Below are 27,378 nucleotides of genomic sequence, written 5' to 3' on the forward strand. Positions count from 1 at the left end.
CCCCCGCGTCCCTCCGTCCCAGCCTCGCAGGCATTCCACTCCCCTCCCGCTTTCAGTTTCATTTCTTTTCAGCAGCTCTGGGCTCTTGCAGCCACTTTCCCTTTCCCTTCCCAGGCCCGGTTTCTTTTCCCCGGCCTCCCGGCTTCCAGTACTGGGCCCGCCTCCCCTGGACCCGCCCCCCCGCCGCCAGCTCCAATGAACTGCGTGCGCCTGAACAAAACGCCTCGGCCTCAGCAGGTGCACAGAACACAAGCACTGGCACCGAGCCACGGCCCATGAGCATTTAAGAAACGCGCAGGATTTACGGGAGGACGTGGCTACACCAACTACTGAGCAGCCTGGAGGAGGTTCCCCCAAACAGAGAACCCCTGGCTGGCTCTCTGGCTGGAGGCATTCTAAACACCACCAGTAACAAAGAACACTTGCAGGACACGTGTCCCTCCTGCTTTCTGTCCATCATCGCATTCAGTCCTCCCAATAACCAGGATGCAAGTGCTATTCTTATCATACCCATTTGATAGATGAGGAGGTTAAGGTACACAGAATGGAGGCACCTTGGCCCAGGTCACATACATAGCCGGAAAGTTGTCAGGCTGGACTCAAACCCAGCGTGAGCTCTCAGTGCTAGTGCTGTGTTCCTAGGGGAGCCAACTCCTCCTAAATAATGTATACATTTAATGCAATTCCAAAATGTTTAGAATACCATTTGTTAAAACTTCAAACATATCGTTCTGGAGTCCGTCTGTAAGAATTAAGAATTATTTTAAAGAGGAGAAACCGGGAAGGAAGGTCAGTGTAGAATGACACCTCACACAATATTACATCTTAAGTAGTTATAAAGCTACAAGGAGAGTTAAGTCCCTTTGGGACTGGCACAAAACTAGCCGAGGAGTGGAGACCTGAATCTACCAGGTAGCTCGCTGCTGTTTCTATCTTCACGCCTGTCTTCTCCCTTTCTGGCGGCTTCGCGATTACTCCTCCACCCAGCGGACCAGAACCTGAGCTCTTTCGCAGTCCATCCCCTCCGGTAGCAATGAATGTTAACGAGGACTTCCTGAAGTCTGCCTTAACCTAAAGGACATAGATGGGGTCAGAGGGTGAACTTCAGAGTTCCTAGTGAACTAGAAGAAAAGGTGGCAGACTACCAGTAAGCAGTGAGTGCCACATCACTGGGAGGTATTCAAGTGTAGGAAGAAGACTGGTAGGTTCGATGTTTCGGGGCTGGGGGGGTATTCAAGCCAGGTGCCCTCAGCCATAAAGCCATGGTTTCATGCTCTCCCATCCATCAGTCATCTTCTTGATTCACAGGTCACTTTAGAAATCCTCCTTGTGAGATGGTGTTGAACACACCCTCGAGATCCTACCGAAATGACAGCAAAGATGTGTTAAAAGTATCGTGCGACTCACTCAATGGGTTGGAAATCTAGAAAGATCGCCGTCAAGGACCAGAACATTTGAGGAATGTGGAGAAGGGAGAAAGCAGAGGATCAAGATTGGACGAAGATGGTGTGCTGATCGCGTACACAAGCCTTCAACTACCACCCTAGACTCCAGAAGTCACGGGGAAGAGATGAAAAAATGTACTAAGGCTGCTGGATCCTAAATCGAGGCACCACTGGTGAGCTGGAGACACAGGTGCCGGATGAGATGAAGCAGGAAAATCTCAGCCTGAAACACGGAATGAAGAAAGTACTCCTGCGGGGTGGGTAGGGGTCTGAGGAGCTCGAGGGAGGGACTCAAAGGGGTGTGGGGGGAGGGTTTTGTGTGAGGGGGTGGCGGGCATCTGGGAGCGCTCGCTCCGGGCTTAAAAGGTGGTATTACTTTAAAATTCCCCTTCTCTTGAGCGGGGCAGGGACCCCAGCATCAATCCTGGACCTCCAGCTTCACATCACACGTTTCGTCTCTTTGCTGTGCCCTCATCTCTGTGGGCTAAAAGTTACCCTTCTCAGTTCCTTTCCTCACCAGGAAGTTGCCCAGAATGAGGCAAGACGTCTGAGCATGCAGAAATGTGTGACTCAGGTGCTGTGGTTTTCATCCGATCATTTCCTTCCTCCTTTACCCACTTGCACCCCTGTTTCCAAATCTCATGAATTTGTGCTGGAACCAGCAGCTCCACATACCAGCACCCAGAGCTTTCTCTAACCCTGGGTCTCCTGGCTTTGCATAGGCTACCAGAGCTTAGCAGGAGAGAAATGCTTATCCAAAACACTTTTTTTTTTTTGGCAAGACAAATTGCTTTATTGTTTCTTGTGGTCATACAAGTAATATAAATTTATTGCACAGCATTGATAAAGTCAGGGGCGCCTGGGTGGCTCAGTTGGTTACCGTCTGTCTTCAGCTCAGGTCCTGATCTCAGGGTCCTGGGATTGCTCCCTGCTCAGCAGGGAGTCTGCTTCTCCTTCTCTCTCTGCCCCTCCCCCTACTTGTGCTCTCTTGCACTCTCTCTCTCTCAAATAAATAATAAAAATCTTTAAGAAGACATTTAGGTCTTCCAGGAACCAAATGCTACAAAATACAGTTAAAGAAAACATACTGAGTACAGTAACACAGACGCAAGTATGTAAAAATAATATGACAGAGGACATGAGAGACATGTGCAGTGAAGAATTGTAATAGTTACAGTGTCATTAAAGAAAATTAAAATTAGTGAAGAGAAACTCCAAGTTAATGGATGGTGTTCTCACTAGAACACTGATGTCATTCTTCCTAAACTAATTTATGTAATTCCAATCCAATGCCTCCCCATATTTTGGGTGGAATTTCATATATTGAGTGACAATTAACATAGAAATAGAGAGGGCCAAGAGAAGCCAGGGCTTTGTACCCCCTAATATAAGATTTATTTATTATTACTTTTTAATAGTAACCATGATTTCCAGGAGACTCTCTGGTGGATTTACAAAAAAAATTTTTTTTTAAGATTTTATTTATTTATTTGACAGAGAGAGACACAGCGAGAGAGGGAACACAAGCAGGGGGAGTGGGAGAGGGAGAAGCAGGCTTCCCGCGGAGCAGGAGCCCGATGCGGGGCTCGATCCCAGGACCCTGGGATCATGACCTGAGCCGAAGGCAGACGCTTAACGACTGAGCCACCCAGGTGCCCCAGATTTACAAAAATTAATTGCTTTCACTGTTGGAAGCAGAATAATTGGGATAAGTGTATTTGGCTAGAAAAAGGAAAAAATGTATTGAGTTTAGATTCCAACTACTGATTCCAATTTGGATTATTTTAAAAATTATTATTATTTTTTAATTTCAGTGTATTTAACATACAGTGTTATATTAGTTTCAGGGGTACCAGATAGTGATTCAATAATTCTGTACCTTACTCAGTGCTCATCAAGATAAGCGTGCTCTTAATCTCCTCAGTCTATTCACCCAACCACCCCCCCCCACCTCCCCTCTGGCAACCACCTGTTTGCTCTCTATAGTTACCAGTCTGTTTTTTGGTTTGTCTCTTTTTTCCTTTGTTTGCTTTGTTTCTTAAATTCCACATAGAAGTGAAATCATATGGTATTTGTCTTTCTGACTGGCTTATTTCACTTAGTATTATACCCTCTAGATCTGTCCATGTTGTGGCAAATGGCAAGATTTCATTTTTGTATGGCTGAGTAATATTCCATTTTGTGTATAGACCACACCTTCTTTTTTTAAAATTTTTTATTGTTATGTTAATCACCATACATTACATCATTAGTTTTTGATGTAGTGTTCCATGATTCATTGTTTGTGCATAACACCCAGTACTCCATGCAGAATGTGCCCTCTTTAATACCCATCACCAGGCTAACCCATCCTCCCACCCCCCCTCCTCTCTAGAACCCTCAGTCTGTTTTTCAGAGTCCATCATCTCTCATGGTTCGTCTCCCCCTCTGATTTCCCCCCCTTCATTCTTCCCCTCCTGCTATCTTCTTTTTTTTTTTTCTTAACATATATTGCATTATTTGTTTCAGAGGTACAGATCTGTGATTCAACAGTCTTGCACAATTCACAGCACTCACCATAGCACATGCCCTCCCCAATGTCTATCACCCAACCACCCCATCCCTCCCACCCCACCCCCCACTCCAGCAACCCTCAGTTTGTTTCCTGAGATTAAGATTTCCTCATATGAGTGAGGTCATATGATACATCTTTCTCTGATTGACTTATTTCGCTCAGCATAACACCCTCCAGTTCCATCCACGTTGTTGCAAATGGCAAGATCTCATTCCTTTTGATGGCTGCATAATATTCCATTGTATATATATACCACATCTTCTTTATCCATTCATCTGTCAATGGACATCTTGGCTCTCTCCACAGTTTGGCTATTGTGGACATTGCTGCTATAAACATCGGGGTGCACGTACCCCTTTGGATCCCTACATTTGTATCTTTGGGGTAAATACCCAGAAGTGCAATTGCTGGATCGTATGGTAGCTCTATTTTCAACTTTTTGAGGAACCTCCATACTGTTTTCCAGAGTGGCTGCACCAGCTTGCATTCCCACCAACAGTGTAGGAGGATTCCCCTTTCTCCGCATCCTTGCCAACATCTGTTGTTTCCTGACTCGTTAATTTTAGCCATTCTGACTGGTGTGAGGTAGTATCTCATTGAGGTTTTGATTTGGATTTCCCTGATGCCGAGCGATGTTGAGCACTTTTTCATGTGTCTGTTGGCCATTTGGATGTCTTCTTTGGAAAAATGTCTGTTCATGTCTTCTGTCCATTTCTTGATTGGATTATTTGTTCTTTGGGTGTTGAGTTTGATAAGTTCTTTATAGATTTTAGATACTAGCCCTTTATCTGATATGTCATTTGCAAATATCTTCTCCCATTCTGTCGGTTGTCTTTTGGTTTTGTTGACTGTTTCTTTTGCTGTGCAAAAGCTTTTTATCTTGATGAAGTCCCAATAGTTCATTTTTGCCCTTGCTTCCCTTGCCTTTGGCGATGTTTCTAGGAAGAAGTTGCTGCGGCTGAGGTCGAAGAGGTTGCTGCCTGTGTTCTCCTTTAGGATTTTGATGGACTCCTGTCTCACATTTAGGTCTTTCAACCATTTGGATAGACCACACCTTCTTTATCCATTCATCAATCAATGGACACTTGGGCTGCTTCCATAATTTGGCTATTGTAAATAGCACTGCAATACACATAGGAATGCATGTATCTTTTCAAATTAGTGCTTTTGTATCCTTTGGGTAAATACTAGTAGTGGAATTGCTGGGTTATATGGTTCTTATTTTTAATTTTTTGAGGAACCTCCATACTGTTTTCCACAGTGAGAAGGCAGGGGTTTTGATAAAAAGAGACCAGAGTTTTCTCCAAGATACTAAGAATTCTTACAAGGCTATAGTAATTAATACAAGGTAGCAGTATCTCAAGGATACAAAACAGACCAGTGGAACAGAACAGAGACTCACACATAGATGGGCTCAGGGTGTATGTTGGAGGTGGCCTTGCAGGGCCATGGGGAAAGTGCTGTCTCCCCAACAAAAGCTGCTGGGATAATTGGGCATCCAGATAGAAGGACTAGAACTGAGTCCTACCTCACACCAGGTAAAAATAAATGCCTTTTGTTGCTTGTGTTTTGGTATCACATCTATGAAATCATTGCCAAATCCAAAGTCACGAAGCTTTTCCCCTATGCTTTCTTCCAGGGTTTTTACGGTTTGGGGTCTTTTAAGTCTTTAATCCATTTTGAGTTGCTTTTTGTGTAAGGTGTAAGATAAGGGTCCAATGTCATTCCTTTGCATGTGGGTGTCCAGTTTTCCCATTGCCATTTGTTGAAGAGCTGTCCCTTCCCCACTGGATACTCTCGGCAACTTGCTGAAGATGAATTGGCTGTATACATGAAGCACAGGCAGCAGAAGCAAAAATTTAGGCAAGCGGGACTGCATCGAAAGGAAATGTTTCCAAACAGCAAATGAAGCAATCAATGGAGTAATAAGGCAACCTGTGGAAAAGGAGAAAATATTTGCAAACCATAAATCTGGTAAGGGGTCAACTTGCAAAATAATAAGGTGCTCCTACCACTCAATGGCAAAAACACTAATGTAACCTAATTTAAAAACGGGCCAGGGACTCGAATGGACATTTCTCCAAAGAAGACACACAAATAGCCAACAGGTGTATGAAAAGATGCTCACCATCACTAATCATCAGGGAATTGCAAATCAAAACCATAAGCTATCACTTCACACCTACTGGAATGGCTATTACCAAAAAAACAAGACACAGGTGTTGGTGAGGATGTGGAGAAATTGGAACCTGTGTGCACCGTGGCGGGGGGGGGATGGGAGTTCCCCCCAAAATAAAAATAGTACTACCGTATGATTGATGTGACTTTTCAATTAAACGACTGATGACTGTAACATTGTTTATAATCATGAAACACTCTCAGAAGACAACCCAAGTAGATTACCCACTTTATTTATTATGATGTAATGACATACAGTCATTCTATGTGATGCCAAAATTTCCCACTCATCCTAGAGTGATAACTACATAAATGTGACAAAGCAGGTAACAAAACCGGGTAGGGAGTCAAATCCCATTTTTATAAAAACGCCACATACACAGGGAGACAGGGGAGAGTCAGAGAAAGGGCTGAAGAGACAGGCCCCAAATTTTAACAGGTTGGAGGGAGGGACTGTGGAGTGTTTGTTGTTTTTTTTAATGATGTCTTTATTTTGCTAATGTTAAAGACAATAACCAAACAATGTCTTGAAGGAAGAAGTTTATACTCCCAGAACCCCAGACACAAGAGGCAGAGCCTACCACACACGGAAGCACGAGGGTCGTTCATGAGGCAGAGGGAACGAAGGGAGAACATGGAAAGCGCCTTTGTCATAGTTTCTGCAGGCAAGGCAAGACAGGGTTAGCAGACTTCGGATTGGCGAGTTTGAAAGATTTCCGTGGGCTCTGCAGCGTATGGGCTGTCCCGAGTTGTCCGGTACCTGGCCCTGGAGTGAGTCGGGCAGGTGGATTGTGGCCCAGGGTGTGAGAATCCTGGGACGCCTATAAAGGAGGTGGTTGAGAGTCTGGGCTCGGGGTTGGGTAGTTTGCATATGAAAGGTGGGCTCTTAGCTGAGCTGTTTGCTATCTCTAGGAATTAGATACCCTGGGAGGGGCCGTGTCTCCAGGATCAGCAAGGCCCCAGAAGTCAAAATATCAGAAAATACAGAAAAAGAAAGGTGTGACTAGTACAGAAGCACCAGTAGGAATGAGGTTGGGGCAGGGGCAGGGGGAGACATGGTGAGATGGCAGCTTCTTGCAGGTGCCCATCTTGTAGGCAGGGACAGTGGCTGAGAAGAGGTCACCAGTTTAGGACCCCTAGCATTGTGTGTCCGTTCTTTATCACAGCTAGGAATTGCTAAGCAGTGCAAACCTCCCTGAAGGCGGTGGGGGGGAGGCGGGTACCGGTGGTGGTGCTGGTCTGGGTAACTCCATGAAGCAGATGCTGATGTAGGATTAAATGTGCAAGAGAAACTGGGGAGGAAGCTGGGAGCCTCCAGGAAAGCGGGTAGACCCTGATTGATTGCGTCTGACTCTGAACGAAGGCAAGAAGGAAGAAAAGCTGGCTTTGCAGTCTAGAGAAGGTCAGCAAGACCAGTGGGGAGTCCTTTAGCCCTGTGACTTGTCAGAGGACCCATGTCTGCCAGGAACGGGGCTACCTTAGTGTCCCTGCCTCACTCAGCAGCCCGTGTGCAGGGTGACTTCACTGTCAACGTGTGGATGGATTTGGAAGTACAGCAGCTGGGGCCCCCTCTCCTGGGAGCTCGCTTGGCTAGGTACCTTCTCGGGGTCACCAGAGTGGGGAATGAAGATGCATTAAGACCATCCTGCAGTGATGAAGAGCATGAGATTCAGAGCAAGGACTAGGGTTCAAGTTCAGGCTCTGTCTCTCACTTGTTAGGTGACCCTGAGCAAGTGCCCTGACCTCAGTTTATTGTTATGGCAACAAGAATAAAACCCATCTCACAGGGATGCTGGAGACTTAAAAGGAGGAATAGGGAGATGGACAAGCCCAAGACTTTGTCAGCCACTCAAGGTGACCAGCAGCTCAGGTGACACAAGCATGCTTGGTCCTTTTGTGAGCACTTCTGGGGGGTTTTTATATTTCGGAGCCTTGTAAATGAAATGCTGTTTCTTGGTACCAAGGACAAGACAGTGTGACAATGTATATCGGTCTAGTGTATTCTTTAATCCAGTAATTTGCCTTCTGGGGCAGAGCTGTGGAATATATAGATTTCGGATGTCTGCCACAGGTATAATTTTAACATTTTTTAGGAGCCGCAGTAAAAAGCAAAAAGAAACAGAGAAGTCCATTTTGATTTAATTCAACATCTCAGAAAGTTCTGTCATTTCAACATGCAATCAATATAAAAAATGATCAGTTGTCAAGAATGTGACATTCTTGGGGCACCTGGGTGGCTCAGTGGATTAAGCATCTGCTTTCGGCTCAGGTCATGATCTCAGGGTCCTGGGATCGAGCCCCGCATCGGGCTCCCTGCTCAGGGAGTCTGCTTCTCCCTCTGCCTGCTGCTCCCCGCCCCACCACAAAGATGCTGGTCTTAGATCCTTCTGAAAGTTAGAAGGATCCCAAATGATCCAATATTAAAAGTCAGTGCATGCAAATGTCAGACCAGAAGGCAGGGATTTCGGTCTGTTTCGTTCACTGCTGTGCTCCCAGCGTCCAGAACAATGCTTGGAACACAGTAGGTACTCAATACATATTTCTAGTTGAATCGATTCATATATACACACATATAACACGCAGATATATATACCTCTTGGCTCTGGGACTTGCAGTTAATAAACACCCAACACATGGCATTTGCTATTCTTTTTATTGTTATTGATGATAGATTGGACTATAAGCCACCCGCCAGGAATACAGAAGAAAGTTAAGGCTCTCTGGTTGCCTCTCAGAGATGACTGTCAGAGAACAGGCTGGGCCAGGGTGGGGCCGTAGGGAAACGGTAGCTATGAGAGGGGAAAGAGCATAGAACAGGGGAAGGGTGCGGGTCAGGAGACCTGGATTCCAGTCTGAGGTCTGACACCAACTCACTGTTGGGATTGGGGCCGTCTTCTGCCCTCTGGATCAAGGGACCTCCCCCGACCCCTGAACTGAGGGGGCTGGCCTGGATGATTCTGGAGCCCTTCCCCCTAAGGCCCCCTGGCGTTCATAGGATGGCGCACATCCAGTCATCTTCCTTCCGGGCAGTGGGTGGTGTCACGCCCGTGCTGAGGCTCCCAGCAGATAAAGGGCGCCGTCCGTAATCCTGGGACTGATACATCCTGTGTTCAAAAGTTGCCCAATTATCCTCATTGTCTTATTCAAGCTGAAAGGGAAAAGCACATGATCACATCAGAGAACGGATCCTTCCACCTTGGCACTGGGTCTCTGTGAGCATTGATGGTGGATACTGTGTGACATGCCCCCTGGTTCCCCTTGAGGAAGGACAAAGAAGTCTCAGCTGCTGGGGAGGGGGTCAGCAGACAGATGTCAGCAGTCAGCCCCTTTAGGCTTGCCTTGACTACAGAGAGCCCCACGTTCAAGGCTATGCCCCTTCCTGAGTTGCCCATATTCAGTGACGGATCTGTGTGGGGGTCTAAAGGCCTGACCACCCCAGACTGGGGCAGGGCAACTCTGAAGGCCATTGGAGCTCCAGAGGGGTGGGCTGAGATTGTCACTGGGCTCCTCCCCGGCTGGACTTCTCCCTGTGCCCACATAGCAAGTATGGCCCAGGGAGGGCTGAGCACTGGCACTGGAGTCCCTGACTTCAGATCCCAGCTCTACCACTCCCTAGATAAATGTTCTTGAGCAGGTGACTTCACCTCTCTGAGCCTCCTTTTCTCGTATGTAAGACTGGGAGTAGCAAACACACCTCAAAGGGTGTTGTGATGATTTAATGAAATAATGGAGCATTTAGGACAGAACCTGAGCCCAAAGCAAATATTCAGTAAGAGGTGGCTATTATTATTTATTATTATTCATAGAGGAATGAGCCCGCTGGGGCCGTGGAAAGAGTTGCCTCTGGCCAGGGTCATGTTAACTGAAGAATGAAGTCTGGACAAGGGATGTGCAAATCCCAGGAACCCTCTGAATGGGCCCAAGATGACTGAAAATATGGAGCATAGCCTGAGACTCTATGAATATGTGGCTTCTAGCAAGGAGCAATTTCTTTGGAGAGAATGTTTCTTTGGAGACGATGGAGGTCACTTGACCTCTCTAGGCCTGCTTCCTCACCCATGACACGGGGAGAGTAGGACAGGCCTGTCTCAAAGGACATGATGGGAGGTTGGAGACGAGACAAAACATGTGAAATGCTCCGCACCGGACTTGGAACATAATAAGTGGTTAGTACACATCAGATAATGACCATAATTATTTACTAGTATGTTAGAAAGCATTTGTCTTACATGTCCCATGCTATAGAGGGTATGTGGGGAAGGACGACAGGGTGGAAGCAGACAGTCTCACTGGCGTGTCCCAGAAGCCCACTGGAGACCCATCCCCTTTCTCAAAGCATGGGTAACTCAGCCAGGCCCTGGCCTCGTTTGCCAGTCGCCGCCAGCCATTTGGGTCTCCAGCAGCCACGTTTCCCGTCGGGTCAGCTGGGTCCAGAATCACAGGCCTGGAGGGTGACAGTGAGAGAGGGATGGGTGAGGAACCAGGGCTGTGTCTGGTGGATCCAGATGCTCCCAGCAGGGCAAAACACCAGCCTGGCACAGGCTGGGACTCAGGGCAGGAGTGGGGCGCTGTTCTTACAGCAAGCTCTTAATCCCTGGGAGCGATTATGATTCTTTCTCTAGCTGTTGTTATTTTAGTTCAAATTTTGGCTCTTCCACTCATTTTCTGTTAAGGGTAAGACAAGCTCCTTACCCCTCAGAACCTCAGTTTACCCATCTGTACAGTGGCTACGGAGGGCCTGCCTCACAGGGTTGGAGGTTTAAATCAGATGGCAGCAGGAAAAGGCTTAGCACAATGGCTGGCCATAGAAGAGGACCAGCAAATGAGGGGCCCTCATTGCCAAGATGCCACATCTGTATCTAGGGGCTCATTTACATGGGGAGCTAACCCACGTGGAGAGAGAGTACCTGGGTTTTGCAAGCTGCCTCTTCAGGTATTGTCCAATAATCGGGTTTTCAAAGTTGTAATACTTTGTCCAGTAGATGCAAAGCTGCTGGTAGTTCAGGACTAATTTCAAGACGGTCTGAAATCCCTGAGCTGTGCTGAACTCCGTTTGCTTGCTGCCATGCTCCCAGGCATAGACTGTCAGGAGCTCCAAGGCATACTGCTGTGGCAGGGGCTTCCCAAGCTGCTTCTTACACTGAGAGGAGCAAAAAGAATCAGAAACGTGCGCTTGTCCAGCTGGGGCATAAAGCACATTTCCCAAAGGCCAAATCCAGCCTGCCATCTGCTTTTGTAAATAACATTTCCGTGGAGCAAATCCATGCCCATTCATTCCCATGGAGTCTAATGGCTGCTTTCATGCTACAGAGTTGAGTAGTTGTGACAGAGACCATGTGGCCCACAAGCTCTAAAATACTTACTACCTAGGGCATTATGGAAAAAAGTTTACTGACTCCTGGGTCAAGAGCTTGGGCTCTGGATTCTGAGTGATGTGGGTTTGAGTCCTGGCTCCACTGGTGTCCAATTCCTGGAAGACAGCTTAGACTCTCGGACCCTCATTTTTCTCACCTGCCAAGTGAGTGGTCATAGTAGCACCAAACTCATAAGGATACTGTGAAAATTAACTGAGAGGAAGAACTTGTAGTATTCCTAAGAGTCAAACAAAATTCCCTTTGGAGTAAGATATAAAACCCAAAGCCTCAAGTGATTTCACAAGTAAATTTCAAGTACCATGACCAGCACATAAATAACCAGGCACACAAGGAAACAAGATACCAAGAGTAATAACCAGCAAAAAAAAAGGGGGGGGGACAATAGTAATAAGTCCACAAAACTTTAAATATTGAAGGATCATATAGAGACTTTAAAATAACTAGAAACATTATGTTTACAGAAATAAAAGAAGAGCTTGAACTAGAGGAAATTAGAAGCCATAAGAAGTAACTTAGCATATTTGAAAAAGAATAAAATAGAAAATGTTGAACAAAATTTACAATAACTGTAATTAATAACTCAACTGCAAATTAGACACAGTTAAAGGAGAAATTAGTGAATTAGAGAGTATGTTAGAACAAACTATTCAGAATAAAACATTGGGAGACAGAAAGATGGAAAATGTGGAAGAGAGTGTAAAGATAATGGAAGATAGAATGAGGTCTAACATACACTTAATTGGAGTTCCAGGAGGTGAGGAAGAGAGAGAGACAATGTTTTAGGAGAATGGCTGAGAGTTTCCGAAACTGATGAAAGATACCCATTCACAGATTCAGGAATCCCAGTGAAGGACCCAGTGAACTCCAAGCAGGACTAGTGAAAAAGGAATCATCATTAAGACACTTCAGATTGAGGGGCACCTGGGTGGCTCAGTCGGTTGAGCATCTGCCTTCGGATTGGGTCGTGGTCCTGGGGTCATGGGATCTTGCCCCACATCGGGCTCCCTGCTCAGCGGGGACCCTGCTTCTTCCTCCCCCTCTGCCATTCCCCACCCCCAGCTTGTGCTCTCTGGCTCTAGCTCTCTGTCAAATAAATAAATAAAACCTTTAAAAAAAAAGACACCTCAGATTGAAATGGAACAAAATCAAAGACAAAGAGAAAAATATAAATGCAGCCAGAGGAATAAGACAGATTACCTACAAAGGAGCCACAGTAGACTGACAACTGACTTCTCACCAGTGACCCCAGAAGATGGAGTGATATATTTCCGTGTAGTGAAATGGCCACCAACCCAGCAAAAATACCCTTCAACAATGAAGGTAAAATCAAGACATTTTCAGGCAAACAAAAACTAAGAGTTCATTATCAGAAGACCGTCAGCAAAAAAATCTTTCAGGACATACTTCAGGAAGAAGGAACATGATCCCAGGAGGAAGGTTAGAGATGTAGGAAAGAGTTGATGGTGAAGAATGCGGTAAACACGCGGATAGATAAAATGAGCTCTAGGTATGGAAAATAATAGTAATGCTTTGCGGCGTTTGAAAATATAGAGACCTGAAACACACAACAAAGTGGCATGTAAGTTGCAGGTAGTGATGGTGGTGGTGAGTGGAGTTAAAGTATTGTGAGATTCCTGTATTGTTTTATGGGAAAGAAGAGAGAGGGAGGAGGGGCAGGGAGGGAGGGAAAGAGACAATTCCTTGTCGTGCAGGACTATCTTGCTCATTGTAAAACAACTACTATTCCTGGCTTCTTTCTTTGTCAGGAGCATCCTTGCCCCCTATCACCATGGTTACCAAAAATGTCCTCATGAATTTTCAGTATCCTTGGGGGCAGTGTTACACTTGTCAAGAACCACTTTGGTAAGTTCTAAGATGTTCAGGCTCCATGATCCAATTTCCTTCAACAGCAAACTAAGATGTCTAGCAAATAAAGAATTGTCTTGCTTTGCCTTAAAGGTAATTTTTATTTTTTAAGATTTTATTTATTTATTTATTTGAGAGAGAGGGAGAGATAGCGAGCATGAGAGAGAGCAGGAGCGGGGGAGAGAGGCAGAAGGAGAGGGAGAGAAGCAGACTCCCCGCTGAGCAGGGAGCCTGACATGGGGCTCGATCCCAGGACCCTGGGATCATGACCTGAGCCGAAGGCAGATGCTTACCTGACTGAGCCACCCAGGTGTCCCTTAAAGATTATTTTTAAAGTAGGAAGGTTTATCCTTAATTACTTTCTTCTACTCATTCATCCAAAAACATACATGTATATTATAAAATGAATATTATATATTAGGCAAAGTCTTAAGTCGGAAGGCCCAAATTTCAAGTTTTTGTTCTGCTACTTATTAGCTGGAAGAGCGTTCTGACTCTTATTCTCTTTCTCTAATACAGGTTTGAGAGGAACACTTACCCTTACTCAGCGCACAGACTCACCATAAAGATTAAATAAGATATAGGCTATTTGAGAGTAAGCAGAAATGCATATCACATCCACAAAAGATGAACTATGATGAGCCTGGCACAAGCAAAGCACATGATACATGTGAACTTTTATTCTGTGTGCTCCTGGCACGGCTCCAAGAAACCACATTTATTAGGACCAGCTGTGCCAGGCACCATGTTCTGTGTTTACTCTTGCTATGCCATGTTCCTCTTTGCAAACGAGAAAACAAGAAGCCAGAGGAAGTTAAGTCAGACCTGTTCAAGGTCAGACAGCCAGGAAGTGCACAGAAGTCTGTGTGTGTGTGTGTGTGTGGTTATAGCATTCATTAATTTATTCAACAATTCCTTACTGAGCACCTATTATGTGCCAGGCATTGTTCTAGGTTCCGGAGACACAGCGGTTAATAAAACACACACATCCCTTCCTTCATGCACATTTTTAGTGGGGAGACAGACTATCCCACAGGCTGGAGCAGAGTTTCCCCCTTGGAGGAAATAAAAGGAAGACAGCATGGCCTGAAGGGCGGTGGGGGGCGGGGGTGGGTTCGGAGAGGTCCAGGGCAGATCCTGGGAGCCTCATGAGATGACTGGGACCAGGGTGAGAGTGATAGAGGGGTGACAATTGGTTATATTTTCAATACAGGACCAACATCATTTGTAGACTGGTGGGATAGACGAGTGCGTGTGAAACAGTCCAGGAAGACCCACGGTTTAGGCCAGAGTGGCTAGAAGCCCATATGGGCTTGTCATTTCCTAAGATGGGAAGGACCAGGAGGAAGGAGGCACCCTGGGTCCACTGGCACCTGTCCTAGGCCCTGCGCCTCCCCTTCTCATCCTCCCCCTCATCTCTGCACCCCTTCTCCTCCTTCTCTCCTTCCCCACACATCCCCTCCCCCCTCCCTTTCCTCTCCCCTTCCTGCCACCTCAACCTTCTCCTTTCCCCTCCCTCCCTCCCCTCCTCCTCCTCCCCTCTCCACACCTCTCTCTTCTCCTTCCCTCCCTCTATTCTGTAACCCTCCCCCCTTCCTTCTCTACCCCCCTCCTCCTCCTCTGCTCCCCAAGCAGGAGGAACATACCTTTTGGTACCAGTGCTTGACCAGGCGGATGAGGCTCTTCACCTTGGTTGGACGCTGCCTCAGGAAGTCCCGCTGCAGCTCTGTGAAGCAGGTGGAGAACTCCCCCTCTCTGCCCAGGTTCTGGCACTCTCGGATTAGCTTGATGTAGACTTCAGGGTTAGGCTTGTTGTTATTGGTCCACTGACCTGTTAGGGACAAATCCATCACTTTAAGATGTCAGCGCTTCTCTGAGGTTCTTTCAGTTGCTCTGGGGAGACAAGCTTGCTGGCCGTGGGGCGCAGCGGAAGGGGCAGCAGGCCCAGAGCCAGGGGGCCTGGAGTCCATCCCCAGCCTTTCCTTCTCCCAGCTCTCCTGCTCCCACCCCGTCCAGGTGGCCGTCACCCCTCTCTCCCGCCAGGGCTTCAGGCGACAGCCTCCTCGCTGGGGCCTCCACAGCCCATTCCCGACCCAGCACCCAGACAGGCCTTTCAAAACCTGGTCACACAGCTTCTTGCTTCCCACAACATCGGGAATAAAGTCCAGAGTCCCCATAATGGCCTATGAAATTGGATGTGCTCTGTCTCCTGCCGCCTCTCCCATCTCGCCTCCTACCTTGCTCCCTTGCCATGGACGCCATGTGGCCTTTTTCCTCTTCCCCAAATATGCCAAGCTCGTTCCTGTCTCAGGGCCTTTGCACTTGCGGTTTCCTCTTCCTGGAACCCCCAGATCTTCCCATGGTGGGCTCCTTCTCATCCCTTGGGCCTCAGCTCAGAGGTCACCTCCTCAGGGGACCCTCCATCATCACTCTGTCCGAAAAAGCCCTCCACCCTCCATTGCTCTCCATTGAATCAATCCTGTTAGGTTTTTTGTCACAGCAGGTATCCTTCCATTTATCTTGTTTCTGTACTTATTGTCCGGCTCCAGGAGAGAGGTTCCTTGTTGGGCTCATTCATGGCCATAGAGCAGTGCCTGGTCCACAGTAGGTGCTCCATGGATAATCTGTGCTTCTCATTGTTGATCGGATGTCTCTGTCCTCTGGTGTTACCTCTCTTCCGATCTATTTTCCACACTACAGTTGGGCTGTCTTTCCAAAACATAAATCTGACCCTGCTCGAAACCCTTCCACAGCTATCCATTGTGCTCAGGAGAAATCCATAGCCAAGGTTGCAGGCTTCTGCAGGGTCAGCTCACTCCCTCCTTGCCCTCCACCCTCTGTTCATCCTCGGCATCTTGCAGTCCCCCAACACATCCTGATCTTCTCTCTTCTCCAGGCCTTTGCTTGCACTGTTCCCTCTGCCTGCTTTGTCCTTCCTCCCCTTCTCTCTCCCCTTCTTATTTTTTTTGTAGCCAATGGAATGCCAGCAGCCAACACTGGACATGGAACAAGGAAAGATCCCCAAACTTTCTCATTCCCTGGTGCTTTTAGAGTTTCGGTATTATTTTCACGGGTCCCCTATGCCAAACAAAAAAAACGAAAAAACAAAAAAAACCCCAACCAAACCAAAAAAACCCAAACAACAACAAAACCCACCCTAGTTCCATGTACGTAGTTGAGTACAAGGGAACAGTAGTAGTTTCTGTGGTGTTGCCCTCCAAAATTTAAAATCTAAACTATCCCATGTGCCCCTGTGAGATATTTCACTGTGGCACCCTGGGGTGCCTCGGGGCACAGTTGGGGAACCGCATTTTTTAACACCTCCTATGTGCCAGGCCCTGTGTAAGAGCTTAATGTAGATGATCATTTTTTTTCATTTTTTATTTTTTTTAAAGATTTTATTTATTTATTTGACAGAGAGAGAGAGAGAACAAGTAGGCAGAGAGGCAGGCAGAGGGAAAGGGAGAAGCAGACTCCCCCGCTGAGCAGGGAGCCCGATGTGGGGCTCGATCCCAGGACCCTGGGATCATGACCTCAGCCGAAGGCAGACGCTTAACCGACTGAGCCACCCAGGCGCCCCCTTAATGTAGATGATCATTTAATACTTAAAGTAAGAGCAGGACCTAGGTGGCCTGGTTTAACCCATTTTCCTAACGAGGCGATGCTTCCTATCCAAATGTTTCTGCAGAATTATCTAGAGATTCCAACCCTCAGGATAAGTTTAGCGGGGTCTCCTCGTGTTTGGGGTAAAAGATGCAATTCACATATTGACTCTACGCCGGATCTATGCTGCCCCATTTTCAGCAAGAGAAGTCTCAAGTAGGAGCAGCCAGCCTGACAGGAGCTCCCTGAGAAATGTCTTGCCCCCAAATGGTGCCAATTTGCCGTTTCATGTCGCTCCTGTGGCGGGTTATGACCTCATTCATTCTAAGATCTCCTCCCCACTTTGATGGGATGCCCCGTCATGGTAAGACTCTCCAACTGTGGGAAATTTCTGCTCAGAAATATGAAAAGAGAAAGAAGCCTTGACGCAGGACAAAGGCAGAAAGCCCGTGTGTGTGAGTGTGAGTGTGTGTGTGTGTGTGCGCGCGCGCGCGCGCGCTTACCCAGGATGTCAAAGGCGGGCAGTACATCAAACTCCACCCCTTCATTGTGAAAAGGGCGCAGGAGCAGAAAGCTGAGGGCTCGGGGCTTCTCAGGCCGCAGACTCCTGACCTCAAACTGCACTTCAAAGGTTTCTTCTCTTTGACAGGCTTCCAGCTGCCTCTTAATTTCCCAGATGAACTCTCCTCGTTTGTCAAGTTGCTCCTGAAAACTCTGGAGGTTGTTAAGAAAGACCACAAGGTCGGCATCTGATCGGCCTCTGAGGGACGTGCCTTTGCCCGAAGAGCCACCCTAAAACAGATGAGGAGAATGAGAACTAACAGTTATGGAGGAGAGCCTCCCTATATAAAGTGATGAGGACAATCACTAACATTCTTGAGCCTTAGCCTCTGCGCTGAGGGCATCTGCAGTCTTAGCTCCCATGATGCTCACAGGACTCTATGACTCCCGTACTCTTGTTATCAGTCCCCTCTTTCCAGGTGGGGCATAAGAGCTCAGAGAGGGGATTCAGAAGCCCAGCCTCCCGGTGAGCGGTGAGAGAGCTGAAATTCAAACCCTGGCTGTCTCGTTCTAGCGTCTGTGTTCTTTACTCCCTAACCTTTACTATCTTATATAGGATTACATACTGTAGGCTGGCCCGTGCTGGGTGGTTTACATACATCATAGAATCTGTGCAGCCCTATCAGGCACTGGGAGTTATGGAAGAGGAAAGTGAAGCACAGAGAGGTAAAGTGACTTGCTCAAAATTTCACAGCCAGCAGGTGCTATCTATATGATCACTTCTTAACCAGCCCAGGATACCATAGAAATGGTGTCCCCATTGTGGATGGAGGAAAAAGGGAACCCTCATACACTGCTGGTGGGAATGGAAATTGGAGCAGCCACTGTGGAAGACAGTATGGAGGTTCCTCAAAAAATTAAAAATAGAGCTGCCTTCTGATCCAGTAATCCCACTATTGGGTATCTACCCAAAGAAAATGAAAACACTAATTTGAGAAGATACATGCAATCCTGTGTTTATTGCAGCATTATTTACAATAGCCAAGATATGGAAGCAGCCCAAGCGTCCATCCATAGATGAATGGATAAAGAAGATGTGGTACACACACACACACACACACACACACACACAATGGAATATTCTCCAGCCATAAAAAGAATGACACCTTGCCGTTCGCAACAACATGGATGGATCTAGAAGGTATAATGCTAAGTGAAATAAGTCAGACAGAGAAAGACAAATACCATATGATTTCACTCATACGTGGAATCTAAAAAATAAAACAAACAAAACAATAGACTCAAATACAGAAAGCAAACTGGTGGTTGCCAGAGGGGAGGTGGTGGGGGATGAGTGACATAAATAAAGGGGATTAAGAAGTTCAAACTTCCAGTTATCAAATAAGTCACAGAGATGAAAAGTACAGCCTAGGGAATATAGTCGATGATATTGTACTAACGCCATGTGGGGACAGGTGGTGACTACATTTATCATAAAGAGCACTGAGTAATGTATAGAATTGTCGAATCAATACACTGTGTACCTGAAACTAATATCACATGGTATGTTAATTATACTTCAATAAGAAAAAAGAATCCTAGTTCATCAGGGAAGTTGAAAAGCTGAGCTTTCGGCAACGCCTGGCTTTGTTTTTGTGGAGTATTTACTTTACGGGAGACGACACCTACAATTTTGTAGCCACACAAAATCAGAATAACAGCTAGTTGTTGTTGGCTGGAGAGGGGCTCTGGAAGCCATTTTGTCAGGAAAAAACCAGAAACAAGCCGCCGGGACGTAGTCTTTAAACAGCTCATGACTCTGCAGAAATTGTGTGTCCCCAGCCTGGCCGTTCATTAGCAAATTACTTACTAGAGCTGGGCCTCAGTCTTCCTGTCTCTGAAAGGGATGTGGCTGAGGATGGTGGTTCATAAACTTCAGCCAGGGCATTTATTTAAAAGTTACAGGTGTAGGGCGCCTGGGTGGCTCAGTCGTTAAGCGTCTGCCTTCGGCTCAGGTCATGATCCCAGGGTCCTGGGATCGAGTCCCACATCGGGCTCCCTGCTCGGCAGGAAGCCCGCTTCTCCCTCTCCCACTCCCCCTGCTTGTGTTCCTGCTCTCGCTGTCTCTCTGTCAAATAAATAAATAAAATCTTTAAAAATAAAATAAAATAAAATAAAAGTTACAGGTGTAGGGCCTCACCCCAGAATCTATTATAACAAGTTATGGTTAGATTTTTTTTTTTTTTTGGTATGGATATGTCAGAAACCACCAGCCCCAAAGACCTTTACCCTTTTGCTCTCCCTCTCTGTCTCTGCGGGACCTGTTGCCCATCCAGGCACCCCTCCCCCCCAGGCAAGGAGGCTTGGGCTCACCTTGACAACTTTGGACACCCGCACAGGGTGGGCGGCACCTTGGAAACACCTCTCCTTCAGGAAAGTGGAGATGATGTGGACGGCTTCCTTGATCTGCTTGCGGAAAGGCGTGTCTGGCAGGAGATAGTCTTCAATGAACTTGTCCAGATACTTGGCGGGGGTCTCTTCCAGCTTCCACATGATTCTCAGGGCAGGGACAGGAGCGCCTGTGGCCGAAGAGCTCGCTGCAGGGAACTCTAGTCTCAGAGATCCTGCGGACTGAGTCAGTTTAGTTTCAATTCCTAGGAAGGGAGGAGCTTAGCATAGCAAACACCCTGAACGGCTTCGGCCCTACCAGCTCCGTCCACAACTTACTACCCTCTTGTCCTTTATGCAGCAGCCCAGAATATCAGGCTGGACTCTGAAACTGTTGCGTTTTTTTTTTTTTTTAAGATTTTATTTATGTATCTGAGTGAGAGGGAGAGTGAGCATGCGAGCCTGGGGGAGGGGCAGCGGGAGAGAGATCACCAAAGGGTCCAAGGGTCCATCCCAGGACTCTGGGATCATGACTGGAGCTGAAGGCAGACACTTACCTCGACTGAGCCACCCAGGCGCCCCTCAAACTGTTGCTTTTTAACCCGTATTAGTACCTCACCCAGGAGAAATTGTCATTAAAAACCCATTTGTAGTTTTCTGCTTTACCCAGGAGAAATTGTCACTAAAAAAGGGATTTATGGTTTCCTGCTTTGTCTTTTTTTATTGCTGACAAAATTCTTTTATAATTTCCTATGATCTTTACAGCGATACATGCACATTGTAAAGTGGAAAAGAAGTCAGAAAAGCAGGAAGCCTAAAGACCATCCGTGATCCTAAAACTCAAAAACCACTATAAACACTTTGGTATAGATGTTTTCAGATATTTTTCTAGGTTAACACACACACACACACACACAAGCACACACACACACACTCAAACACAGTTCTTTTTTTTTTTTTTTAAGCATCATTCTATATATATTTTCCCTTTCGACTAATAGGCTTTATTTCTTTTTTTTTTTTTTTTAAAGATTTTATTTATTTATCTGAGAGAGAAAGAATGAGAGACAGAGAGCATGAGAGGGAAGAGGATCAGAGGCAGAAGCAGACTTCCCGCTGAGCAGGGAGCCTGATGCGGGACTCGATCCTGGGACTCCAGGATCATGACCTGAGCTGAAGGCAGTCGCTTAACCAACTGAGCCACCCAGGCGCCCTAATAGGCTTTATTTCTTACAGCAGTTTTAGGTTTAGAGAAAAATTGAAGAGAAAGAACAGAGGTCCTGTAACAGCACTCCGAGCGGTCTGAAGGGCTAACTTGCTTCAAGTTTCTGCACTCTTTGCTTGCTGACCTAAGTCCCTTGGTCTATAGCAGAAGGGACTGTCCCTGAGATTTGCAGACCCCTGGTGTCCAAGAGAGAAGGACCAAACTATCCCAGAGCATAAGGCTTGACCACATTCAAAAAAACAGCTGCCGTGATCTCAGCCAGCCTGTTCTGGGTCCTGTCCACGGACGACTATCCACCTGCTTCTCCTGCCTGTAGCCCCCTCCCTCTCCCGTGCCTTCCCCTTTATTTATTTATTTTTTTTTTTAAAGACTTTTTTTTTTTTTTAAAGATTTTATTTATTTATTTGACAGAGAGAGAGATAGCAAGAACAGGAACACAAGCAGGGGGAGAGGGAGAGGGAGAAGCAGGCTTCTTGCCGAGCAGGGAGCCCGATGTGGGACTCGATCCCAGGACCCTGGGATCATGACCTGAGCTGAAGGCAGACGCTTAACGACTGAGCCACCCAGGTACCCCCGTGCCTTCCCCTTTAAAGCCCCCCAGCTCCTCCTGGACAGGGAAGGTGGTCTTAGAGACATCAGTCCGTCATCTTCCCAGGTTGCCGGCTCCCCGAATAAAGCAACCCTTCCTTTCCCACCATCATGTGTCCCTTGAGCATTGATTTTTGAGTGGTGAGCAGCGGAACCTGAGTTCAGAACCAGTTCTGGGTCTGGTAACAGATTGTGGCCAGCAGCCAAAAGCTGTGCTTCTGACTTGTCCAGTCACCCCCTCCCTGGGGACTCCCCGAGACAAAGCAGGTGGCTGCCACAGGGCCCAGGGCCCACCCGTGTGTTGCCCGAGCTGGTGGCCGTGACAGATGGAACCAGCTGCTGGTGGCTGGGGGAGCCAGTGGGGCCAAGTCTTAGAGGAAGTTTTCCCAAGCAGCTGCCCAAACCCTTTTGTTTTGGAGATGCTCTCTGTCTTCTCCGGACTGGGCATGGACTGCCTATTTTCACTTTTTGTTGGTGGAAAGAAAACATGCGTCTGTTCCATCTGTTTGAGCTGATGGGCTCTGGGACCGGGTAAGTCTGCCAACCTGCACACGGGGAGTCTTCTTCCTCTGTCTTCTGGGCTTTTAGCCTTCTGGACCCTTCTGGGTCAATCTACAGGACCACTGGTAAGGGACAGGACTTGGAAGTGGCTCCGTACCTGTCTCTCCTCAAAGGAGGGGAAATCTGTCTAAGAGGGATCTCATCTGTCTGTTTCTGGAATCTGCACAAGAATGGGAGGATTTAGTTCCATCCCATCTCAGAGCCCGTTGGGGCGAAATCTGTCTGATGGGCATACTTATAGTTAGGATCCCATGTCAAAAAATGAAATCATATTTTATTGGAGCGCTGCTTGGCCTACGCATGTTTTGAGCTCGGAAGCAAGATGACCACTAAATAAACCTTTAAATTATGACACCATCTTGCAATTGGAATTTTTTCATCAGAGATCAGGTAAATGGGATGAGATCCCCTACATGCAGACTTCTATGTCCCTCCATAAAGACGCCTCACAGGAAGGGATCCAGTTGATGGTCCAGAGAGATAAGGATGGACAAAAACTGAAGACACCTGATGCTGGAAATCCTCAATCCACCTCCCCAAGCACAAGCACCTGAACGGGTACCCAACCCACAGCTGCCTGCCCCTCCGCCTCCTCCGCAGGGCTGAAAATCAACCAGGGAAAGAGCCTGTTTTGCAGGAGAGAGAGAGATGAGGCAGAGAGGGAGGAATGGTAGTCCAAACCTTGAGTCTGCCTCTGCCCTCTGTTCCCCTCCTCCCTCCTCCTGTTCCCGCACCACCACCTGGGCTGCTCGGCAGAGCCCGCTCCTCCAAATCAGCTCCTTCTCTTCCTACCCTCACTATCGAGGAGCAAAAAAGCACCCCAAGCTGTTGGGCCACCTCCTTAAGAGGTTCAAACTGGAGCACCTCCCAAATCAGCATGAAGCGGCCCGGGGCTCCCCTGGACTTAAACCTCCAACCTCAGATTTCTGCACAGGGGCCCCAGGGAAATTGACAGTGACGAACTTTTAATGGACTCTGGTGCAGTATTAAAGGTAGTTTAAGGTTGTTGGTTTCACTAAAACAGACATGTTTTTGGAGTTGTCAACATCAAATACAATACAGATAATCAACTTTTATTCCTACTTTTCTACATATGGAGTTATTTTCCTTATCATTTCCAATAATCTCAATTACGTGTATCAGAATTTTACCTCTTACAAACCTTAGTCTCTAGTGAAAACACTGTGAGCTATTACACCAGAAGTCTTTAGATTCGCAAATCTATGAATACATTTCATAATTTCTAAAAACGTGTCTTTTCATACTACAACTTCTGATAGAGCATAAAACATGTTTATGAGCAGACCCAAGTATCTTTAGTTCCCCAATAATAAGAAGCCAAAAGCAGACAAACCTATGCTCAGTAATTAATGTTTCAGTATTTATATACTGAAATATAATAGTATTATATAGTAATAATATATAATATACCTGAACTTATTAAATTCATGTTGTACCTGTTGCAACTTGTCAGCTAAAAATGACTTAAAACAGTGGTTGATATTTGTCTGTCTCATTAAGTTTTCATGGGTAGTTGTTAAGAGCAAGTAAATTACGTTTTACGGGGCGCCTGGGTGGCTCAGTCGTTAAGCGTCTGCCTTCGGCTCAGGTCATGATCCCAGGGTCCTGGGATCGAGCCCCGCATCGGGCTCCCTGCTCCGCGGGAAGCCTGCTTCTCCCTCTCCCCCTCCCCCTGCTTGTGTTCCCTCTCTCGCTGTGTCTCTCTGTCAAATAAATAAATAAAATCTTTAAAAAAAAAAAAAGAGCAAGTAAATTACGTTTTAAAAAGGCTTTATAGGGGTGTCTGGGTGGCTCCGTCCGTTAAGTGTCTGCCTTCGGCTCAGATCATGATCCTGGGTCCTGGGATCAAGTCCCATGGTGGGCTCCCTGCTCCGCGGGGAGTCTGCTTCTCTCTCTCCCTCTGCTGCTCTCTCTCTATTAATAAAATAAAATCTTTTTAAAAATAAAATTAAAAAAGGTTTATAGATAAACTTTAAAAAAAGATTTTATTTTTAAGTAATCTCTACCCAACGTGGGGCTCAAACTCACAACCCCGAGATCAAGAGTCACACACTCCACTGACTGAGCCCTCCAGGAGCCTCTATAGATCAAGTTTTAAATAGCTTCTAAAATCTTTGGTAATTTAGAACATTAAAGTTTTGCCAGGTTAAATGATAAATTGGGTTGGTTTCATTGGATATCTAAGTCTTTTCCAGATAAAATACTGAAACATTAATTACTGAGCATAGGTTTGTCTGCTTTTGGCTTCTTATTATTGGGGAACTAAAGATACTTGGGTCTGCTCATAAACATGTTTTATGCTCTATCAGAAGTTGTACTATGAAAAGACACGTTTTTAGAAATTATGAAATGTATTCATAGATTTGCGAATCTAAAGACTTCTGGTGTAATAGCTCACAGTGTTTTCACTAGAGACTAAGGTTTGTAAGAGGTAAAATTCTGATACATGTAATTGAGATTATTGGAAATGATAAGGAAAATAACTCCATATGTAGAAAAGTAGGAAATACATTCAAAAGGTGTAAGAGGTGACTGGGTGGCTCAGTCGGTTAAGCATCTGCCTTCGGCTCAAGTCATGATCTCAGGGTCCTGGGTTCCCTGCTTGGTGGGGAGTCTGCTTCTCTCTCTACCTCTGCCCCCCACCCACCCCACTCATGTGCTCACTCTCACTCTCTCTCTCTCATCTCTCTCATATAAATAAATAAATAAAATCTTCAAAAGGAATAAGAATTTGTTGAGGGAAAAGAAAGTAATTTTGTCCTAAAACGAGACTCTTTTAGAAAGGGAAGTCTTAGGACAAAATCTAAATAAAAAAGAAAGTTTAGAAGGTTTGTGAAGAGCAAGCTTTGTGGTCAGGATGGACCAAGATTGGAATAAATGAGCTTTAAAAGCACACTGGTATAAAATTAAAGTTTGTTTTTTCTCTCTGTTAAAAATACAAGTTTTTCCTGGGTTGTTGGTCTGCTTTTGACTGGAAATTATGAACAAATTTTTTTTTCTTTATCTGCCCAGAAAAATAAGGTTTCTATATTTGTTTCTCTCAGGTCCTTGATTACTTAAGAAAACAGAATCTTCTCAATATTAAAGGAGCTAAATTTTGCTAACAACTACGAAGCCCTGTGTATTTGCCTTTTGAATCTCTTATTGACACCTTGGTTAAATAAATATTTAAATACTAAGTTTTATAGTAATCTGTAATCCTATTTAGGACATGCTTTAAAACCTTTTGATATTTTTTAATAGACTTCCCCCAAATTCAAATTCTAAATAAAGTCTTTTTGACTGATTAGGTTTATTTATTTAGTATGTGAAGGTACATGGGAAGCGTTGTCAAACACACACTGATAAACCTTCTTAGGTTATATTATGTGGGTAAATGCTATGACTATTCCAGAAAGTAGATAAAATTCCGAAAATCTTAAAACGTCCTGCAATAATGTCATCACTTAAAGTTCTAACTATGAAAGTGCTGTGTGTGTCACAGAAACAACCAACTTTCCTTGTCAAGTGCATTAGAATGAACTCTCATCAGATTTTTTAACCCCGTCCGTTTTTCAGGTCTTTGGTCATTTATAGTTAGTGTTCTGATGTTCTTGAGAACTATGTTTCAGCTTCAAGGAAATTCATGAGAAGGACTTTTAACAAACACAGAAGATATCTTTAAAATCCAAAAACTAAACTAAGAATTTCTAGAACTAATGGAAAAACTGCAGTCCAACAGAACAAGAATTAATAACACAGGACTGAACAAATCAAGGAAGATGACTGTAGTTTTTTATGACTCTTGTTTGAAGCATGGCTGGTTCTCAGCCGTTTGCTCTTCCAGATTTAAGGAAATTTTTTCTCTTAAGATATCCATGACTTACAGAAATTTGCTAAAATATTCATTGGTGAATAAAGGGAAACATTTATCTTTTAAACCCTCCAGAATTCAAAAATTCTCAGTGAGTATTCTTTCTTCCATGGTAATTATGATTGTTTGCAGAAGAATCTGTTCTCCTTATAACAGGACACCACTGGAAACATTGGTTATATTATTACCAAGGCTTTGACTGGAATGTCACCTTTGAGAGAGACATACATAGACTCAGATATGGCCAGACTGCTTGAAGGAACTTAGGTTGACTTTATGGAGCTAATAGACCTCCTTGGAAATGTCAGCCTCATACCTTGCTTAGAGTTCCCAGCAGCCTTACAGGTGCATAAAGAATGTCACTTCCTGGTAGATGCAGGAAACTTAGGAAGTTTTGGAGGACCTCATGAAGAGAGGAATTCACCTAAATCTACAGGTATGACAGGCGGGTCTGATGGCAAATATTTGATTTGGCTCTTGGCCTTAATACTGTTACAGGCTCAATCTCAAATTCCTTATAAAAAGTCCCAGCAGAGCAGATTGAAAGAAAAAAAAAAAACCCTATATGGTCAATCACTATTCTTGCTGTGCTTCTGTAAATAATTAAACCAAGTTTGTTAAAACTGGACATATTTTACAAATATATTAGTCTGGGGGGGGGGGCCTGGGTGGCTCAGTCTGTTAAGCGTCTGCCTTTGGCTCATGTCATGATCTCAGGGTCCTGGGATCGAGTCCCAGGTCGGGCTCCCTGCTCAGTGGGGACCTGCTTCTCCCTCTCCCTCTGCCCCTCTCCCCGCTCGTTCTCTCTCTCAAATAAATAAATAAAATCTTTAAAAAACAAACAAACACATTAGTCTTCATTTGGCTATCTTTAATGGGACAGCGACTTTAGAGAAAAAGATTATGTTTCAATAACACTGTGGATGTTTGTCAGATTCTGGTTCTGGTTAATTATCTTTGAGTGTTTGCTGTTTGCCTATAAAACTGGGCTGGATCCTGAATCCTTCTGGTTTCCTTGAATGTCTGGCAATGACTCTCCAAACTCAGGTTCCTGATCTTCTCCCACTCTCTTGTCTTGGAGTCCTTGCTCTTTCTCCTGAAGCTTTGCAAACGGAAGCTGGACACCTTGAGATAAACTTCAGAGAAATTGTCTCAGCAGCTCCTATACTGACAGTCTCAGTGCCTGTTGCCCTGCAGGCCCCTCAAAAGGATGGCTGGGG

The 27,378-nt window shown here is 45.7% G+C and overlaps 2 protein-coding genes and 1 long non-coding RNA gene across 3 annotated transcripts in view; 2 read left to right on the forward strand and 1 right to left on the reverse strand.

The window, feature by feature from the left end:
- The window catches only part of DDX54 (DEAD-box helicase 54), a 424,174-nt gene that overhangs the window by 163,097 nt on the left and 233,699 nt on the right, over positions 1 to 27,378 (forward strand). The window lies entirely within an intron of this gene.
- LOC144379809 (uncharacterized) lies at positions 1,082 to 6,311 on the forward strand. Its single transcript, XR_013443202.1, has 3 exons — positions 1,082 to 1,201; positions 1,309 to 1,702; positions 4,942 to 6,311. It is a non-coding gene; the product is annotated as an uncharacterized LOC144379809 (long non-coding RNA).
- On the reverse strand, positions 8,812 to 20,160 carry OAS1 (2'-5'-oligoadenylate synthetase 1). Its single transcript, XM_036123530.2, has 6 exons — positions 19,896 to 20,160; positions 17,525 to 17,813; positions 15,065 to 15,249; positions 11,085 to 11,317; positions 10,407 to 10,621; positions 8,812 to 9,325 (listed from the first exon to the last, which is right to left on the reverse strand). The coding sequence occupies exons 1-5, from the start codon at positions 20,073 to 20,075 to the stop codon at positions 10,417 to 10,419; spliced, it is 1,092 nt and encodes a 363-aa protein (XP_035979423.2). The 5' UTR covers positions 20,076 to 20,160; the 3' UTR covers positions 8,812 to 9,325; positions 10,407 to 10,416.

The sequence above is a fragment of the Halichoerus grypus genome, chromosome 13, assembly GCF_964656455.1.
Source record: "Halichoerus grypus chromosome 13, mHalGry1.hap1.1, whole genome shotgun sequence".
NCBI classification, from domain to species: Eukaryota; Metazoa; Chordata; class Mammalia; order Carnivora; family Phocidae; genus Halichoerus; species Halichoerus grypus.

Coding starts and splice junctions, on each gene's coding strand:
- OAS1 (XM_036123530.2), bottom strand. CDS start 20,075: ATGTGGAAGCTGGAAGAGACCCCCGCCAAGTATCTGGACAAGTTCATT. Junction 15,250..17,524: donor GCCCGCCTTTGACATCCTGG/GTAAGCGCGCGC, acceptor TGTCCCTAACAG/GTCAGTGGACCAATAACAAC. Junction 11,318..15,064: donor TCAAGCACTGGTACCAAAAG/GTATGTTCCTCC, acceptor TGCTCCTCTCAG/TGTAAGAAGCAGCTTGGGAA.